This window comes from Lepidochelys olivacea (assembly GCF_965140295.1).
Source record: "Lepidochelys olivacea isolate rLepOli2 genome assembly, chromosome: 25".
In the NCBI taxonomy this organism is placed as follows: domain Eukaryota; kingdom Metazoa; phylum Chordata; order Testudines; family Cheloniidae; genus Lepidochelys; species Lepidochelys olivacea.
Genome location: NC_140435.1, coordinates 11,982,960 through 12,002,859, shown reverse-complemented (window position 1 = coordinate 12,002,859; position 19,900 = coordinate 11,982,960). Strand labels below are relative to the sequence as shown.

The window sequence follows — 19,900 nt, the reverse complement described above, 5'->3', positions numbered from 1 at the left end:
AAGTTTTCTAAATTCAAATTAAATTTCTACCTTGTTCCTGCATTTATGCTATAGATCTAGGGTGGGATTTTCAAAGGAATCCCAATCTAGATTTTAATTAATCTCAATATTGAAATATTTTCACAATCTCAAAACCTAAAGAGAGACAGAGGCAAACATTTTAATCTGAAAAGATATTTATTTTGAGAACTTTAACTTGCACATTGTACAAAAATTGACAAATTCAGCAAAAACCTATTAAAAAGTTTTTCCCCCAACATATTAACATTATAATTTTAAAAGGGTAAAAGTTAAAAAACAGGCATATTTGTTCCAGTCTGTGTGCAGTAAAAAGTCCCTGGTATGCTGAGGTATTAAACTGCTAACTTTGGTACTGTTAGGAAAAGACATACTGTTCACAAAATTAAGGTTTCCTGGTCTCATGTACAATCATCATAAGATGTTCAATTAAAATTATTCAAAAAGCTTATCCTTCACTTCCAGGTAGAAATGCAGTGAAAAAGTAAATGCATGTTACGATAATACATCTAGCATCAGGAAAAAACCTTAAAATTTGCAACTCCACACTAATGACATACAGCTACAGTGTTACTTTTACCCAAAAGAAATCCGGCTGGCAATTTAAACATTACAGTGCTTAAAAAAATTGGCAATTCAGACCCCTGTCTTTCCCATAAAGGACCAAAGGCACTTAAAAATGGCTTTAGTATGTTCTACTATGGCATTCTGGATAGAAGACAGCACCTGGCTGAACAAATAGTTCCCTAAGTAAGAGAAAAGTCCAACTGAGGTAGTAGTTCTTATTGCCGCAACTACTTGGCTAATGCATGAAGGCTTTTTGTGGACAAAACTGGTAGGGAATGGCTTTTAATAAAATTTGATACAAGCACAAGGGGAAAAAAGGTTACCAAAAAACAACCTGGATCACAGGTCATAAGCCAGGAACCATCTTGTACAACTGGAGCATCAAAATGCTGCCTTGGAGATACCAGATCTACTTTTATGGCCAAATCCATAGACTTCATAAAGATTGTTCTAAGCAAATAAGCCATTTTCTGAATTAAAAAAAAAAGGGAACATTGAGAACTGTGTCATGAACTTTAGCAGCCTTACCGGAAGCAGTTTGTAATTCCATTAAAAAAAACAAAAAAAAAACAAAAAAAAAACCTGTGCTGATGAACGGCAGGTTTCAGGGGGGAAAAGGAATGCAAAATCCAACATTTAAACAAAAATAAAATACCCACAAACATACAAAAGATTTTGCAAAGTTTATAGATTTTATAACAAGGAAGACTTAAACTTTTTTGGGGAAGGGAGACTATTTCTTTAAATTAAGCCCACTGAAAACCCAATAACAAGTTTAAACAAAAGGAAGTTAGAAGTGCTTTACAGAATCACCGTCCATTGCCATAACCAGGGAAGAGCTGAGTTAGGAGGGCCTGCAGCGTTTCGTTCACCTGCATAGTATAGTTTTTGCCAAGATCATAGCGACAAGCTGGACAACTATACACATCTGCTCTGAAGGATCGATCCAAACAATCCTGGGAGAGGAAAGAAACAGAAAAGACATTAAGAGATTAAGTTGCAGAGCTTCGCTCATTTTACACAGCTCCTATTAGGCAGAGGAGAAGGTATGTGCAAAGTCCATTCATCACTTGACAAAAACCCAGATTGGATGAGGACAGCTCAGGAGTGGCCATGTGAGACAGTGGAAGTATTTGCATGTTTTCCATGCGAGACAGTGGAAGTATTTGCATGTTTTCTTCTGTGAAGAGATTTGGTTAGGCACAAGGTTTAAATATACAATATGGATTGTTTAAATTTATGATTGCACTATTAAAGAGCAAGAACTGCACAGTTGCTAAGATCAGCCACTGTCTCTGCAGGAAATAATTCACAACAGTTCTCACAATCATATTTACAAGTCCGTCAATAGTTAAAAGTGGGGGGCACAAGGTGGGTGAGGCAGTATCTTTTATTACCTCACCCCTGTCTTGTTCCGCTAATATCCTGGTACCAACAACACTGCAAACAATAGTTAAGTGGGTTGAGTAAGCCTGCTAGCCAACAGTGATTAATCTTTTGAGGTCTCTTAATTGGATGCTGGCAGGACAGAACGGTGGATAGTCCATTACAGGCACTTCTGTGTCACAGAACATTCAAGTCACCATTATTCACATGACCTTAACCAAGATAGAAAGGCAAATCAAGGTGTCTGTGAGAAGAACTATTACATAATTCTCAAGCCATAATACAATTCTTAAAGGCTGTAGAGAACTTTTATTTTGGATAGGGAAATTCACAGCTTTCTTAATGAGCAACAACAGATATCCTGGCTACTCACCTTGCACACGTTATGCTGGCACACTGTTGTGACTGGCCGAAATACCACCTCCTGACAGCAAATACACAGGAAGGTTTCTTCTACTTTATTCAGGAATTTCTGCCAGAGAAAATAGAGTCATTCCATTTCTACTGCTCTTCAAATGTGCAGCACAATCCAAATGACTGAACACACCATTCATAAAACTGCAAAATGCTAGAGACTTTCTTTAATTGAAGATGAAAGCAGAATATTCTGTAGAATTCCGAAAAAGGAACCTAAAATTACAACAGATTACTCCAACCAGAATATTTAGTATTCAATTTGAGTCATGCTGTGGATTTCCAGGTAGCAAAACAGCAGCTGACATAACTGAACAAAATTAGTTTCTGGAAGTTATTCTTGTCTGAAGAGCTTAGAACGTCTGAGGAAGCCAGAAACAGGATTCAATGCACAGCTGGAGCATTCTGAATGAAGACAGCCATCCCTTCAGCCTTGCTGACTCAAAGGAATGTTTCCCATGGAATTCAGCAAGGCTATTCCCCTGTAAGTAGTGAGGCCAAGAGGCACATGTCTGAAGACAAACAGGTAGCTATTGCTACTACAGTTCTGGGATGAGGAGTATCTGACATACCGGTCCATCCTTGAGAGCTTCTAGTACTTCATTCCATAGTTTTTCATTGGATTCATCATCTTTAATAAGGGCCTTTTGCTGGGATGTCAGCTTGTACGGCTCAACTTTAGTCTTCTTTGGAGTCCCTCTAGGAGAGGTGGGGAGCTTTATCTCATCACCTAAAAAGCATGTGGACCTTTTTAGAGACAAAATATTCAGCTTGCTAAAGCACTAAAAGAGCTACAGAAGGAGTTTGCCACCTTCACTTGCCTATTATACCAACCTGCTGATTTCCTTTTCCTCTTTCCCTTTCCTGGTGTTTCACACTCTTCATCACCTCTCTTGTTTTCTTTCTCCTTATCTTTGTTTGCAACAGCTTCCAAATACCCCTCAGGATACTATGGGCGGGGAGAAAAAATTCTAAAATATCAGATGCAAACATACTACTCATTGGTAGAACCTCTCAGATTAGGTTAAATCAAAATGATCTAAAGCCAGTTTAGAAAGATGTTCAAGTTTTCAACCCCCTGCCCCTCCTCCTTTCGAAAACAAGTCAGGCACAGGCTACAGAAAATGAGAAACGTCAAGCTTTCTGGCTTCCTATTCCAAAACTTTACAGAAGTGTAAAGTTACCTTTCAGTCCCTTACCACTCGAAGAAAGGGAGCTGAAACACTCATGCCAATCTAGTCACAGGCCTACTTTATACCAAGCACCACTGGACCAGAAGGATCCATAAAAACAAAAGCTGGCAAGGCTAGTTTCACGGGGATCTCTGAATAAATAATTCTACCCCCAAACATACAAATGGTAGGGAAAGTCTATGTAAACAAATGGAGCAACAAAATACCATGCTACAATTATGTCATTTAAGAACTTGAAGTTCAGTAATGGTACTTATCAGTAGATTAAAATAAACTCATTGCAAGGATTATCAGGCAGCAGCTTCACCTAGAAAACCCAAGACAAAGAATAAAATTGGCCGTCATTTGCTTGTAACCTGGGATTCTGTGAACCAGTCTCAAAAGAGATCCATTAAATAGCAGCTTCCTGGCTCCGAGAGTTCAGTTCTCCTACTGATAAATACACTGCTGACAAGTGACACTGGGAACTACTGTTAGCAAATAAATAAATAAAAATTGCAGTTCTACTCCAAAAAGTGACTAAAATTGGTACTGTGAGATTCCATGTTTATTATACCTCAATGACGCCAGATCAAGTTCGCTTTACTAACTACCTGTTCAACAAGCTCAAACTGGCCTCTGGAAGTTAAGATTTATTCCTAATTTGTACATTGCCACCTGCAAGATTTCATGGGCCAAATTTTGCCCTGAATTACATACCTAAACAATCCCAGAATTTGGCCCTGCTATTAGAAATTAATTACCTTAAACTGTGCTGGTTCTGCAGCAATAGGAGTAAAAATGTAATGTAGTAAGGTGGACAGACAGAACTCTCAGCACTCAGATCACACTTGTGATTAAGAAGGTGCCAATTTCCACTGACCATAACCACTCACTATGACCAGCTCTGAGGGAAATAGGAAGGGGTGGCACCTTTGAGAGTTAGGAAGAGAAGATCTTCAGAGATACATTTGCTAGCAGAGTACAAGCAGCAAAACTCTATATTCCACAGAACACCAGTTTGGGATAGAAGAGTTCCAGAAGGACTAAGTACATTTTGCCTGTATTTTGGAGTAAACAGTGAACATATTCCACTGAACTAAGTTTAGTTTTCAGATACACTAATAGACTGGTAACAAGCAATTCACAGTAATAAAGGTGCAGTGCCCCTCAATCGAGGAAGTACTATACTAATTCTTAAGTTCCTCCTTCAGACAGACAAAGCAAAGAATCTTAACATCTGCCAAGGTAAAAGGACACTATAACAATCCTTGCTCTCCTCCTAGTTCTTTCAGCAGTTACTCAAGAAAAATCACATACCTGCATTGTTAGGCCAAGCTTTTTCATCCTGTCCTTCCCTTCCTTGGTCCAGGGGGCAGGCTCCTCATCATCCCTCCTAAGTAGGTAACGCCACACTAAAAAGCCAGATTTCCCCGTCTCGGGCCAATATTTCACAACCTAAAAAGGAAGGACATAAGGCCCTTAGAAGCTACGGAAACATTTCTGCCATAACCAAACATCAATCTTTATCCTCCTCTCCCAATTCATTCCAAGGCCTGCTTACCTTGTATATTCCATCATATCTGTTTCCCTCTCGGGGAGCATATTTGCTGTGTTTGCCTCCCTTTACATTCCTTACCACCCTGACTGGCTTCCCAGCTCTCCAATCCTTGGCCTCTGCTCCATCTTTATCATTGATGGGGGCACTGCAGTTCAGAGCCAGAGCTCTGCAAGAATAAACCAATTTCATGTATTTACTAGGGAAGAACTATCCAGAAGCAGACATGATGTAAGAAAAGCCTGGGAATAAGCCTATTAGGATATGAATATGAAGTACAGTAAGGTAGTATTAATGTTCAATACCCCTCTGAGCAGCACATATATCAGAGCCAAAGTAGGAAACACAACATGGAGTGGTATGAAGCAGAACAGAGATATACAGCCAAGAATCAACCGGTGCTAGTAGTTTCTCAGTCACTGTTACCATGCAGCCTGACATTATCAGTTTCGCTCAGACACTATTCCCTTTTCAGTAGTGGAATGTACTTATGATTGCCAGTCTATGCTTTTACTACTCTCTTCAGTAAGGAAGGTAGTCAAACTATGTTCTTCCAAAATTCCAGGTAACAGTGTGGAATCTTGCCCACCCATTTTGTTTGTTTATTCCTTTGCCCAGACAAAAAGTGAGAAATATTAACTTTCAGGGAAGGCCAAGCAATCACCTGGGTAGAAACATGATAATGGTCCTTATCACCAAATTTCCTTAGTGAGGACTATCTTTTAATAGAGTATTACATGGATTGCCTGTCCTGCCTTTCTCAGTTACCTCCCATTCACAAACATCTTCTTGCCAACAAGAGTACCTGATTATTTGGAAGAGTACTAACATAAAAGGATTTTAAAGATTTTTTAGTTGTTTTTATGTAATTTAGCAGCTAAAAATAAGGTGGGAAGAATAGTCCCATGTGACCAGTCATCTCCGCAGATCAGTACCAAGTGCTGTATGGATCATGAATGTACCACAGGCTACAGTTTGAAAACTTGTGCTCTAATTCATCCCTCTGTTCTTGGAGGTTGCAGCAAATATTAAATCTGGGGTCTAATCCCATTTCTAGTGTCCTACCGGAAATTTTCCCATTACACATTGGATGTATAACCATCATGCACAGCAAAGCCATAACTTTGAAGATCTCTCTTATTTTTGGTTTTCTGTGACAGACTTAATAGGAGAAATAGCTTTTATCAGTCTGTTATATTGCCAGCCACTAAGCAGAAAGTTTCATGAGGTACAGCGTGAATGTTTCCAACCTGTTCATGTTGGTGAGTTTTTGATCACAAGATTGTTCCGCCGTACGTTTGTTTCCAGAAAGATCACGACCTCCACTCCCCGTGTAAGTGAAAGAATTTCCATGATCCTGAAATACATATTGATTGTTTAGTCATTCATACTCACAAAAAATAGCTGGAACAAAGCAGTACAGATCTAGTGCAATAGTACAGAGCAATACACTGATCTAGTGGAGAGAACAGTGGATTCTGATTCCTAATCCCAGCTCTGCCAGATTCAGTTGTCCTGTGGGTCCTTGTGCTGGGGTAGCCAGTACAAAAGGAGCCACAGGACAGATGCAAGGCGACTCCTGGTGTACAGCACCAGTAAAAGGGGCTTGTAAAGGTGTTGGCAGTCCCTGTGCGCCCACTTGTGACCAGCTCTAGCACTGCAGGGGAGCCTCAACCTTACTTTTCCAAATGGGCATCGATAAATTCACTTTAACAGATCGGGGGGGGGGGGGGGGGGGAGAAGAAGAAGCCAACACATACTAACAAAACAGCATAACGACTTTCCATAGATTTCAGGAAAGGAGCAATTACAACAAACATGTCATACGGCCCACACCTCAGGACTCAGAGCGCCAAAACTTAAAACTCTCAAAGAAAGTCAAGTTTGGTCAGGCTAGTCTCCTACCGCCAGAGAGAGAACCCACTTCCCACTGCACAGCTTCTGCTCCCCTCTCCTTTACCCAGCTTCCTTTTCCTATTTAAATAGCCCAGGGCAGGGCCAACAGCACAAGTTACAAGGTCTCCCCACTAGCCTGCAACAGGAACTCAAACCAGCCCTTGCAGCCCTGGAATTAGGTGGGTACAGTTTGCCTCCCCTTGGTCCTTGCAACCGTAAACCTAAATCTGCCAAAGTCTGACCTTGTGGCAAGAAAACTTAAGCCTTAGGCCATTGGGCAGTCCAGATATATTTTATGTTTTCAACTGACTATTTCATGGATTGTGGAAGCACGCATTGGGGGAAATAAGGCTGGGAAGAGGTGGAAGAATGAGAAGTATTTTTGGGCAAAGCCCGTGCCAGTTAAATCTATCCACCCCACAAAGCCAACAGGCAAATACTTAACAGTAGTGGTTCAATTGTACTTCCTAACTCTGTGCTGAACACTGTTGACACAGGGAGATATGGCAAGAGGGAAATAGGAGGTTTTCTGTGCAATTTTTGGAGTGGGAAATCGGTTTCCTAGGAAGAGGACAGTGTTTCCTGGAGAGGGGATAGGCTGCACGAGTGTCATATAAAGCTTACTTAACTTGTCCCTAACCCTCATTCCAAGCAAGAATAGCCTACTATTCAGGGTTACGGTTTTTCTTTGCCTGATTCTCCCTGTCTGAACTGGTGTTAAGTTCTTCAGATGAGAGATGGGTTGCTGAATGCAAAATATCAGATGACCTCAAGTTTTTGTTTTAAATGCACAAGTGTAATTCAGTACTCTGGGATCTTTGAGAGAGAAGATCAGTGAGTAAACAGCTCCAAGATTCACTTACTATATCGTCTTCATAACCTCCTGCCAGGACCAGGGAGTAAGCACCATCATTGCTCCTGCCATGTATACCTGCTACATGGGGCCTGTGAACACCAGATTCGCTCACCTAGAAGAGATCAGTAGAGTTTACTGGACAGCTGTTCCAACAGGCCACAAACAGCTGCAATTATTTAGCACCAACATGAATCAATGCATGTGCACAACTGAGTTGCTGATGGCCCACACAAAACTTCTTTGGTTTTTGTTTTCCCTATCCCTTTGAGAGATTTGTTCATATGTACAAAAATAGAATCTTTTCATGTGTTCCAATTTACCTGTATCAAGAAATATCTAATATTACACCTCTTACAACAGATAAGGGTCCTGACTTGTTGCCCTGCACAATGTACAGTCATTTACACCAGTGCAAAGTGAGGGTAAAATACCATCAAAACAGTCGCATTTTAAGCTTATGCTCAAATAAATTTGTTAGTCTCTAAGATGCCACAAGTACTCCTTTTCTTTTTGCTTTCCCAAGGTGTACAGAAAACAAATTGGGCCCTATAACTTCAGGTTGAAGAGAGGAGGAACAGATGAAGTCTTAAGAGTAACATATAAAGGACAAATCCACTTTTTTTCCCCTCTAACAATAGCTTGACTATGTGAGGATAAGCTGAATTTCTGATGGTTACATCTGAACGTCTGTGCTGGAAGAGTGCCAACTAAACAACTAGTAGGTATATATTACATTACAGATACCAAGGAAGTGAAACTGTTGAAAGGGAAAGTAATTTTATTCCAACTGTTCATAACACAACAGTGCGGGGTGGGGTGGGGGGGGGAACGCAAGAAAGCGTTCTGGTTAATTCAGTTCCCACTCCTCACTCCCCTCAATTATGGGGTGAGCACCCCCCCCCGCTTTATATATCTAGGGCCTCAAGGCAAGTCTCCAGCAAGACTGTAGAAGGTTGCTTTTTCCGTCTGCTTGTGTTTGTATTTTTAAAATGTTCCATGCTGTCTTTTTACATCAAAGCATAAGACAAAACAATTCCCCACACTTTACGCTCACAATAGACAAAGCCAGTATTTTCTTCTCTGCACGTTGAAAACCTGTGGCAAGTGTGCCAACATAGCCTCTGTTTCAAATTCCTTGGGCAAGAGTTACATCATTCCCATTTCCCCCTCTGGAGGTTCACTCCAGCACTGCTATTTCATACCTGGACTCTGAATTTCCACATGGTGCCAACTGGAACCCCAGGAATTGGTCCATAGTGGTTAGAGGGGACAATGGTACATTCCCTCGTGCGACCCACACATGCCATACCCTGTTTCAGTGAGAAAGCCAGATCTAAGAACTGCCATCAACTATCATGCTTTACATATTAAGATACAAGACAAAACAAGTTTTACACCAACCTTGCCCCAGTCTCTCTGAGAGGATGAATTAGCAGATGCCATCTTTGCCTTCTTTTTACTTTCTTTTAATTTCTCTCCTGCTAAAACCACTTCACTTGCATCATTCCGACATTCAGGGCAATACCTAGAATTGCCAGTCAATAAAAATTAGCTTGTGGTAGCCCCTCAAGTTAAAAATGGTGTTTTTCTTAGAGTGTATTTGTGGATTATAAAGTAGAAATTTGGGAAGTTTATCTGAAGTTGTGTACACCCCTATACCGACAGCCTCTCAACAACAACAGAATTAAAATTGTTCTAACTACAGCTGTTCAGACAGGGTTCTTGCACAGCTTTCCTGGCCACCAAAGACAGGGCTGTGTCTGAGAAATATTATAAACCCAAGTTATGTACTATTGGAACAGAGCATGTGGAAGAGAAAAGCAGCATGTTTTAACTGACATGGTTCTCAAAAAAGGCCTGTTCGTGACGGGTAAGGCAAGACATACACAAACGGCAATGACTGTCCTACTAGCTGGCATCATTCGGACTCCACTACGGATAGGGTATGCAAGTGATTGCAACCTGTACTGAAACAAATTACCTCATTCCCATTCTGCCAAAAGGGCTACATTCTTTATCAATGAAGGCTACAAGTCAGATTAGCAACCGTAAAGATCACATTGACAAGAGAGCATTTATCAGATAAGATATCTATTTGCCCTAGTTTTAAAAAATACACCTCCACAACAATGTAGCACAGAGAGAAGATAGCCTACTACCCTGTCCCACCCCAATCTAGTTATTTGGCTTGCCCAAGTGGAGATGCCTTAAAAAGGGGCTTGATTCTCAGAGTACTGAAGACGCCTTTAAAGAGTCAGCTTAGGCAATCCCTTCCCCTCAAAAATCACTAATCACTCTAGAAAATTTAGTCCAAGGAGACCAGGAGAAAGTTTTAACTTTGAAATGTATGCGCTGCATATTTTCAAACTGGATTGGCTAGTGTTAACAGCAGCAAAGTGGCTGCTTATTTTGCTTTCCACAAATCAGCACTGTTCATAGAACTACCATCCAACAAACTTACCTATAAGAAGAGTAATAATCTGGCTGAAGAAACCCCATGCTGTAGACTTTGCTTTGTTACTAAATGTATTTTAGATTTTTAACTGAATCATAGACCTGGTTTTCATATATGTTTCTGTAAGAAGCCCAGCATATTTTTAGTACTATAAACAAATATATGTTTCAGCAAGTGATCCAAAGCTCAGAACAGTCTTAGGGCTGGTCTACACTTACCGGGGGATCAACGAGTGATTGATGCAGCGGCGGTCGATTTGGACCCGCTAAATCGACCGCCGATCGCTCTCTAGTCGACTCCTGTACTCCACCGGATCGAGAGAAGAATAGGGGGAGTCGATGGGAGAGCAACTCCAGTCAACACTGCATAGTCTGGACCCCATGGTAAGTAGATCTAAGCTACATTGATTTGAGTTATGCTATTCATGTAACTCAAATTGCGTAGCTTAGATAGAATTTCCCCTGTAGTATAGACAAGGCTTCATTCACAGAGATCCATCCCAATTTAGAGAAGGCATAGCTTAATAGGGCTGGTAAAGTCTTACGCAGCTATGTCCCAATAGCCTCCATCAACGTACAGCCTCCATCAAAACAAATTTACATTTAGGCCTTGACTATACACAAAAAGGCCTGTCTACGCTACAGCTACTATAGCAGCGTGACGTTGTAGCGCTATAGTGTAAGCCAGTGGTTCTCAACAAGTGGCCCAATCAGCATACAGCTGCAGCCCATGTGACATCCTCAGTGCCATATGTCTAGAATATATAGTGTATGGATGCGGCCCACATAACAGAGCTGCATGTGTGTCCCACAATGGTAAAGAGGTTGAGAACCACTGGTGTAAACACTTTCTACATTGACAAAGGCTTTTCCTATCAATGTAGTTAAATCAATCTCTCCAACAGGCAGTGCTAGGTCAACAGAAAAATTCTGTAGACCTAGCCACATCTACACTGGGTGTTTGGGTGACCTAAGTACAGTGCTCAGAATGTGAAATTTTTCATAGCCTTAACCGACATAGTTAAATCAGTCTAATTTTTGAATACAGACAGGCCCAAGTTGCAGAAATGTCTCTGAAGGTGTGTTTTTAAATAAATTTTGTTAAACATGAGCAAAACCTCTTGGAATTAATTTAAAAAAAAAATTTAAACCTGAATTATAGTTATTAAATAAGGAAAAGAATTGACTTGAGCTAAAACTAAATAGCTACAATTCAGCTTTAAAATGATCTTAATATCATTCATGGGGTTTTGCTCTGGTATAACAAAATTGGTTTAAAAAAAAAACTACACCTTCAGAGACACCTGTTCAAGCGTGTGTGTGCGCACACATGCACAAGGCCTTACACTTTTTACCACCTAAAGCCTACATACAAATTACAATACTAAACAAGCATTTTCATGACTTACCAGTCCTCATCATCTGGTATGCTACTGAGGGGAGGGTTGAGGCAGTAGATGTGGAAAGCCATGTCACACTCATCACACATTAGCTGTTTATCTGGATCCTGTTTACCTCCACACACATAACAAGCACACATCCTGCAGGTCTTGTTTGGGTTGTCTTTACAATGTTTACATACTGGTCCACTCTGCCCTATGAACATACAGAAACCACAATTACTGCTGCTTCAAATTTCAGAAAATACTAGTTACGCTAAAATGGACAAAAAGCACCAACCACAAACACATTAAAAAGGTTAATTTTCTTGGGTATCCAATACGAACATAACAATAGGATGTAGTGTAAAGTTTAAGGGTTACATAAAAAAAAAAATCTCACTTTTTAATGGGCTGGAGCTAGCTGGACTAACACTACCAGGTTCTTCAATTTTGTAAATTTCATCCACAAAAATAATTCTGCAGTCATTCAAGGAATCACCAGCATCCCTAAGGGGAGAAATTCATAAAAAAAGTCAACAAAAATCAGCCCTTAAAAAACAAAACCAAAACAAACAAAAAAACCAAACAAACAAAACAAAACCTCTGCTGCACAGATATACCACAGGTATACCACCCAGTAATGCAGACTGGGAGGCAGGTACAATATATCCTGGATCACAAGAAATTTTAATGAAGCATTCTGGATCATATACAAGATGAGGCAACAGCACTGTAGCTACGTTGCTACAGTGCCCTTAGTATAGATATGGACTTAGTCTGCAGCTGGAGAGGAGCAACAGTACTAAGTCCTGGTCTATACCCGATTTTTGGGCAGCTATACGGATGTAGAAACAGATATAGTTAAAAGCAATATAAAACACCCTAGTATAGATGCAGTTATTCCTGTATAAAAGTGCTTTATAGTTATAGTGGTGCAAAACCTTTGTGTAGAGAAGCCTTAAAAAGATATGTTAAGTTCCCCAAGTCTTTGCAATGGAGCGTGAAATGGTGATTGGGTTCTGAGTGAAGTGCTAACTATACGGTTTTGTTTCTTTAAACAAACATGCCAGTAATGCCTATTTTTACAAAAGACAGGAGCTTTAATCAATTCATTCCAAGAAGCTATTTTAGTCAAGTTAGGGCTATTGTGTAACACAAAAGCTTTGTTTACCCAGCTGGTCATTTCTTCCCAGACTCTAGTGTCTGCTCCTCCACTACAACATGTCCACCCTCCCCAGCTGTCTTCTTCACACCTTCCTGGAACATGCCTGCCCTATGCCACTACCCCTCTGCCACTGGCCAACGAACACCTCTTTAACCCAGTTCCGCAGCAAATTCCTCTTCTATGAGCAGCCTCTTTATTCTAGCTGCACTTTGACTACTCCACTCCCACCAATTCACAGCTGTTTCCAGCACCTCTAGCCTGGTCTCCACCCTGTCCCACCATATTGTTCTTTGTTTTGAGGTAACATCCAGCAGCTCTAGTCATGGACCAGGACCAGGACCCGGACCCCACCTAGATTCCATACAGAGAACAAAAGACAGCCTCTGCCTGAAAGAGTTTACAATCTTTACCACCAACCTAAATTCCTTTTCACATTAAATAAATTCACCCATGAAGGGTTTAATATCCCTTAACATAGCAGACAAGATTGGTTGAAGTCAACACTGCCTCAGGTAGATTTAGGGGCTGAGCTGAACTTCGCAGAATTTGAACCTACAGCTCAAAAGAGTTAATAATTTAAGCATTGTTTTGCTGATAAAGATATCCTGTAAAGGTTGCAAACTTTTATTATGGAAACTGAGCACCTTGTGCACCACCCTCCGTTCCCCGCTCTCCTTTTTCAGGAACTCCCTGCATTTCCTCTCAATCTCTTCTGTGCCAAGGTCTTTATGTGCCCCCCATACCAGGGTCCCCCATTCTGCCCTCACACCAATGGCTCTGTGCCACTCTTATTTCCCCCCATGGCATGGGTTGTGTGTTCCCCATTCCCCCATACCAGGGATAGAGTGTATCCCCATTGCTCCCACACCTTCCATTCCCCCTTACCAGAATCTTCCAATCTCCCATCACCTACTAGGGATTCTGTGTGCTCACCTATAACACAAAGGCCTGTTGGTGATTCACTGTTCTGTGTCAGTTAACTCTTGTCAGGCCTGACATACTCACTATACCTAACAGTGTCGTCAAGATACATACCCAAAGGTGGCATGTAACATCTCATTGGAAAAAACTAGTAGCTTACCGATGATTAATATTATTGAGTGATATGTATGTCGGTCATGTACAAAAGATAAGTATGTGCTAGAATTATATTCTTAAAGTGTGTTTGGCAAGGAATGCATAAGCACACTAAGCCTTAGTTAACGGAACATGTATTTGCCTGTTCATCAGGCAGAGACAAAGATACGTTAACACAAAGTAAACAAACCTATCAAGCTAACAAGCAGGAGAGAGAAGCTTAGCGGTGATTTACTTTTCAAAGAATACATTTTAAAGGTTGCCTGGACTATAAAAAGAAAGGGGAGAAAACTACAGTGGTCCATTACTTGGACGAGAGCTCTTGATATCACAGAACATTGGGTTCTTCAACCAAGGCAGTTGAAGTCTCTAGGGACTTAATATAGGTGAGAAACCTGCTCAGCAAAGATTGTAACTTGCTGAAGTTACATTTTCATCTTAAAAATGTATTTTCACTTATTTGTAACCCTTTCTATATTTACTCCTTATAGTTGGCATCAGTCAAGCCTCTGACTTGTTTAATAAGTGTTTTACATTTACTCTAAACCAATTCCGTGCTGTGATTGAAATGAGTGTTTGTCAAACTCATTAAATTAATGAGCTGCAGTATATTGACTCTTTAAAGGAGCAACAAACTTAATGATGTCTGTGAATGTTCCAGGAGAGGATTGGATGCTACAAAGGCAGACCGTTTTGGGAAAATTCAAGAGGAATTGGGTGTTGGGATCACTCTTCAAAAAATAACTGGGTGGTGGAAACCAGGGTGTGACTTGCACATGGTCAGTTAGTGTCAGGGCTTTGAGCCACAACAGCATTAGCATTTAAGGCAACCACAGTTGCAGAGCAAGTCCTGACAACCCCTTATTGGCCATGGTTAAATCAGTCACCTCCCACCCCCATTCCAGCATGCTCCATTCTTCCCTCCCCATGGCAGGGCTCAGTATGAACCCTCATTACCCTCTTCCCTCACATGTAAGGGGCTGTGTGTGCCCACCTTTCCCCCCTCCCCCGACACCAGGGTCCCTTATGCTCCCTTCACATTCCAGGGACTGTGTGCACTTCCTCCTGCGCCATTCTTTTTTCTGTCTGGGAGAAAAATCAGTGTCAATATATTAAAACTATTGATATAAGCAGCAAGTTTATTATGCTAGAAGGTGTTAATGGATACCATCAAGCAGTTCTTTGATCTGTAGACAAATGCAGAGGTTCTAAATTCTAGAAATTATGGTTATGCTAAAGAGCTGGCAGAGGCTCCATTTGTCCCCCATTTTCAGTTTTCCAAATTCCCTAAAAATCAATAGGGACCATTGATGCCTAGAACATTCCCTGAAATGTTGGCATTGATTGAATGTGGCATTCAAAAAAAAAAAAAAAAAAAAAAAAAAAAACACACACACACTACTTCATTACACACAAACAAAAATGCCACTGAATTGAGTATAAGGCCTTTGAAAAAAAGTTTAACATTTATATGATGTAACAAACAAAGCAGACGATATCATGTATGCACAGAACACGGCCTCTGTTCTAGGTCAGGACTTGGTCAAAAGGAGCTTAACATGGCAACCTACACACAAAGGGATTTTTCTACACAGCATTTGTAAAGTGAAAACAATGAGTTCACTTTCTCTTTTTTTTTTTTTAAAAGTTATTGAGAAAGATTTTTACCTGACTGTAGACCTTTCCTGACAATGTTCATAATCAAATCTGGGCTAGTGAATTAAAACTAGCAAGTGCCACTCACTGGTTTAATATATCTGTTGTCCAAATCAAAAATGATCCACAAAAGTAAAAAATGGCTAAGAGTTAGAATTTGATATTCCATTCAGTTTGCTAGTCTTATTAGCACCATAACCAAGTTTGCTTTTTTAAAAGTTGAAAGTAAGTGGTCTCTTTATCGAAGGTAATGACAACAAGCAAAACCTATTAAAGAAGAGCAATACTTGCAAACAGAACATTTTAAAGTAATTTTGGGACTCTACATCTCATTTTCATTCTTTTAGGATCAGGATTACTTACCCAAGCAGTATCTTTGCATACATCTCCTTGCTCATTCTGGTTTCCCGTTTTCGCAGAATCTCTGCATCATACCAAAAACCTCTCTCTTTTGGTTCATCAGGATTATAGTTGACCATCACCACTTGCCCTACTTCTAGTTGGTGCCACTCCAAAACAGTCCGTGCACGAGTACGTACATCTTTTGAACTCAGCTCTACAACTCCATTCTCTGGGTAGCTTTTTGGGGGGGAAAGAGTTAAACAAATTATTTAATATAATCTGATTTTCACATTATATTTAACCACCTGTTTTTAAGGACTGTCTATGCCAGCACGACATAAAATTGTTCAAAAGTGGATTCTCTTCTCTCCCCCCAGCACATCCATTGCTAGAATAGGGCACACCAAAATTCTCAGTGCTGCATCCCATTTAATATTTTGGCCATTTATTTAGTCTTCAACAAAAGTGACACTTATCCTCCACTCTGGTCCATTTATCCTGCAGTTTTAAAGTGCATACAAGCTGGCAGTGTTACATCCTGTCTGCACTTAAAATGGTTTAGTACTATAGATGGTCGAGCTATATTGGCAAAATACCCATAATGGAGAAGCAGCTTTATTAAAAAATTCTCCAAATGGAAGGCGCTATACCAGTAAAAGGGCTTTTTTGCCAGTAAAACTTTGTTATTTAGAGGTGTGAATTTTTTTTCCATACGCCTACCAATATAGCTATGGTGATAAAGCTTTCTAGTGCAAACCAGGCCAAAAATCTTGCTTCTCTACATGACCAAACTCTCCAGCATCACCAGGAACGTCTCTCATTCAAATGACCTTCATTAGCTACAACTCACTCTTCATATTTCACATGATATAGGATATCTTCTTCAGCAGCAGTTGATTGCAGTTCAGACTCTGTATCACTATCACTCGATTCATTTGTTGCCTTCTCTTTCCTGGTCACATTTACAATCTGGGCTTCAAACCATGCTCCCATGTTCATATCCCGAGCATCTACAAACTCGTTGATCTAAACAAAGCAAGACATGTAACTCTCCAAAATAAAATTTTCAGAGTAATCTTGAAACTCAATTAAGCTACTCTCTACTGGGCTAGTTTGTTGGAAAATATAACCGGCCACTTAACAACCTACATTTGGACTCTTGATGGTCTCACAGCACATCCTGACTTCTCTCTCTGGGTCAGGAATTGTCTTAACATTTGTCTTGTGCATCATCAAGCACATGATGGTGTTATTAAATAATTTAGGACAGCCTTACAAGATGGTCATAGTCTGTACTGGGTTGGTAAAAAACACTCATACCTTAAGTTCCACTGTAAAAAGGTACTTGTCCTGAGCATTTTACTGTTCATTTCTGTATAGTACTCTGTACCTGAGAAAGAAATCTAGTGTACACTCACCTTATAGAGTCCAAATCCCGGATCAACCCAGTCAGCCTGTGCTACTGTACTAGGCTGACACTCCAACTCTATTGCACCCTCTCCATTGTTGGAGTTCTTATCAGACTCACTCTGGCCTGAGCCACAGCCAGAGTCTGTATCTGAGAGTTCCAAGTCCTTCTCTTTATTAACAGTAGGAAGCATAGCAGGGCTCTGTCTTACAAGTAGCTGAACAATATCATTCAATCCAACATTGTAGTCAAAGAGAGAGTGCCCATCTTCCATCTACAGGATAAATTCAGAAAACAATCTCGTTAATTCCATTTATATTTTAAAGCCAACTCAGAACTACCTTTGATTACATTTGCAGGTATATGTAAAAAATATACTTGAAAAGCAGTAACAAGAATTAAGTGATATTTGTAATTTTCAAACATTTATGAGTGTCTAGTAGATTTTTATTCTTACTGTTTGGAAATTTTTGTTCATAGAACAAACTCAGATGCAAATACTGGAGGAAAAAAAAAGTGTCTATGCTATGGCAGAACTGCTTCACGGGCCAAGTTACTCCACTTCTCTCACTAGGTTCTGAATGGCAGAGTGAAACAGACCAGACTTAATTTCACTTTGCAGCTGTTCAGCAAAGCCAGCAGCAGTTGTAGTCACTGGAATCAGTCTACAGACTCAGAAGACTGAACTGTGTCAGATCACATTTTTAAAGATAAAGCTTACTTGAAGGAAAGTTAAATTAAAATTTGGAAAAGTTGCACTGCACAATGGCAGAACTCTGACCTTTGACTACATAAATAATAATAAAGATATGGATGACCAAATAAATCTGTATCTTTTAAAGTTCTTGAAGTTACTGAAGTACTACTATTCCAGATTTAAGGCACAAGACTTGATGTTGCAGCAAGTTTAGCAGTTTAAACAAGCTTCACCACATATTTAAGGTCTGACTAATAGAAATTCTACAGGAAGTCATCCCTCCTAGCCCAAACCACCAAAAAAAGTGATCCTCAGAGCTTTGTTCTCTATCAGCGGGAAACAAGTTAACCACAAAAACTTGCACTTCAGAAGAATCACTGAGAATTAATTATGATTTATGGTATAAAATAATTGTGGGGCTACTACTGGAAATAAGGATAACAGCAGCAAAGGTCAAGTTATTCTTGTGCAGAGATGAAGAATCACAGCACTAATCAAATCCATAAATCGAGAATCAGGTGAATCTTTTTATACTTACTACCAGAGTAATGGTATCACAAAAATCAGGTTCCCACTAGCAATTAGTATCAGAAGAACAGCATAGAGAACATCAAAAGGATGAGGTCAAGAAAAGAGCAGCACTGGATGAGAGAACATGCACAAGGAGCAGCCACAGGAGCTTAGAGTACCAGATGACATGCTGAAAGCAGCAGTATCAGCTGCAAATATTTTATTATTGGAGGTTCCCCCCCCTTCCATCATTTTGCAATATGAATCAGATCACAAACTTGACAGACTTCAAATGAGGAAAGGTACTACACTGGGGAAAAATCTCACCCTAAACCCTACCCTCAAGCACTCTCTCCATCAGAGTTCATTATTCCCTCTCCGTGCCCTGAATGAGTCTTTTGTGGTCCAGTCCCTCCGATCTCATACTAGAGAATACTCCATTAAATACATAGCAAGCCAGTACTAGTATTACACTCCACAGCTCTCTTAAGTCTGCATTTTTTAAAGTCTTCTTTGGTTCCCTCATGCATTTGAGGCTGCTAAAGTCTGTGCAAGCTACATTCCCCGTCTCACCCTAAACAAGGTGAAACAAAATAAGATCCTTGGGTATTTAAAAAGCAGCACTAGTTTCTTCATAGCCAACAGTAACAATATGTTGCTTTATCTATGCTTTGCCAAAAGCACTGCAATTTGCAGTGGGAGTTTTAATACCTGTTAATAACGGTTCCCAATGCTCTTATTAATTCAAGGCCCCCAGCGTGTCAATGTCCAAGAGTCACTTATTTAAATAGGTTTCAGAGTAGCAGCTGTGTTAGTCTGTATTCGCAAAAAGAACAGGAGTACTTGTGGCACCTTAGAGACTAACCAATTTATTTGAGCATAAGCTTTCGTGAGCTACAGCTCGCTTCATCGGATGCATTCTGTAGCTCACAAAAGCTTATGCTCAAATAAATTGGTTAGTCTCTAAGGTGCCACAAGAACTCCTTTTCTTTTTATTTAAATAGAAGTATCTTGAGACACTTCACCTTTGGAAGAATTCTTGTTAACTGTCCCAACTATACTACTATCTTTTGCTCCAGTTAATATGTGGGTAATCTTGTATTTTACAAAAATCCTGCTTTGTTAAAGTTCAGCTCTTCAGGAAGCAAAATACCAGCAAGTTTCGCTAACAGACCATGCAGAAATGAGCTAAAGCAAGGGGGTAAGGAACTAAAGAGGTAGGAAGGAACCACCACCACTCCAGCCAAGAAAGCAGTGATGTTAATAATGGCTCTCACAGGAGTACCATTCAAGTTCTCTTTTTCAAGGATGATGGCAACCAAAGCTCAGACTCTCAAACCCC

At 40.2% G+C, this 19,900-nt stretch overlaps 1 protein-coding gene across 4 annotated transcripts in view; it reads right to left on the bottom strand.

Annotated features, from left to right (window-relative positions):
* Positions 1–220: 220 nt before the first annotated feature.
* The window catches only part of UHRF1 (ubiquitin like with PHD and ring finger domains 1), a 33,239-nt gene continuing 13,559 nt past the window's right edge, over positions 221–19,900 (bottom strand). For all 4 annotated transcript variants that reach the window (XM_084614602.1, XM_084614601.1, XM_084614600.1 and 1 more), the window contains exons 3-17: positions 17,362–17,625; positions 16,794–16,969; positions 15,965–16,180; positions 12,104–12,210; positions 11,731–11,917; positions 9,269–9,392; positions 9,070–9,177; positions 7,875–7,979; positions 6,366–6,472; positions 5,122–5,284; positions 4,878–5,015; positions 3,220–3,334; positions 2,958–3,115; positions 2,345–2,443; positions 221–1,541 (exon numbers count right to left, since the gene is read on the bottom strand). In XM_084614602.1, coding sequence (XP_084470728.1) covers positions 1,395–1,541; positions 2,345–2,443; positions 2,958–3,115; positions 3,220–3,334; positions 4,878–5,015; positions 5,122–5,284; positions 6,366–6,472; positions 7,875–7,979; positions 9,070–9,177; positions 9,269–9,392; positions 11,731–11,917; positions 12,104–12,210; positions 15,965–16,180; positions 16,794–16,969; positions 17,362–17,625 — 2,214 coding nt within the window. In that variant the 3' untranslated portion in view covers positions 221–1,394. The remainder of the gene's footprint in view (positions 1,542–2,344; positions 2,444–2,957; positions 3,116–3,219; positions 3,335–4,877; positions 5,016–5,121; positions 5,285–6,365; positions 6,473–7,874; positions 7,980–9,069; positions 9,178–9,268; positions 9,393–11,730; positions 11,918–12,103; positions 12,211–15,964; positions 16,181–16,793; positions 16,970–17,361; positions 17,626–19,900) is intronic.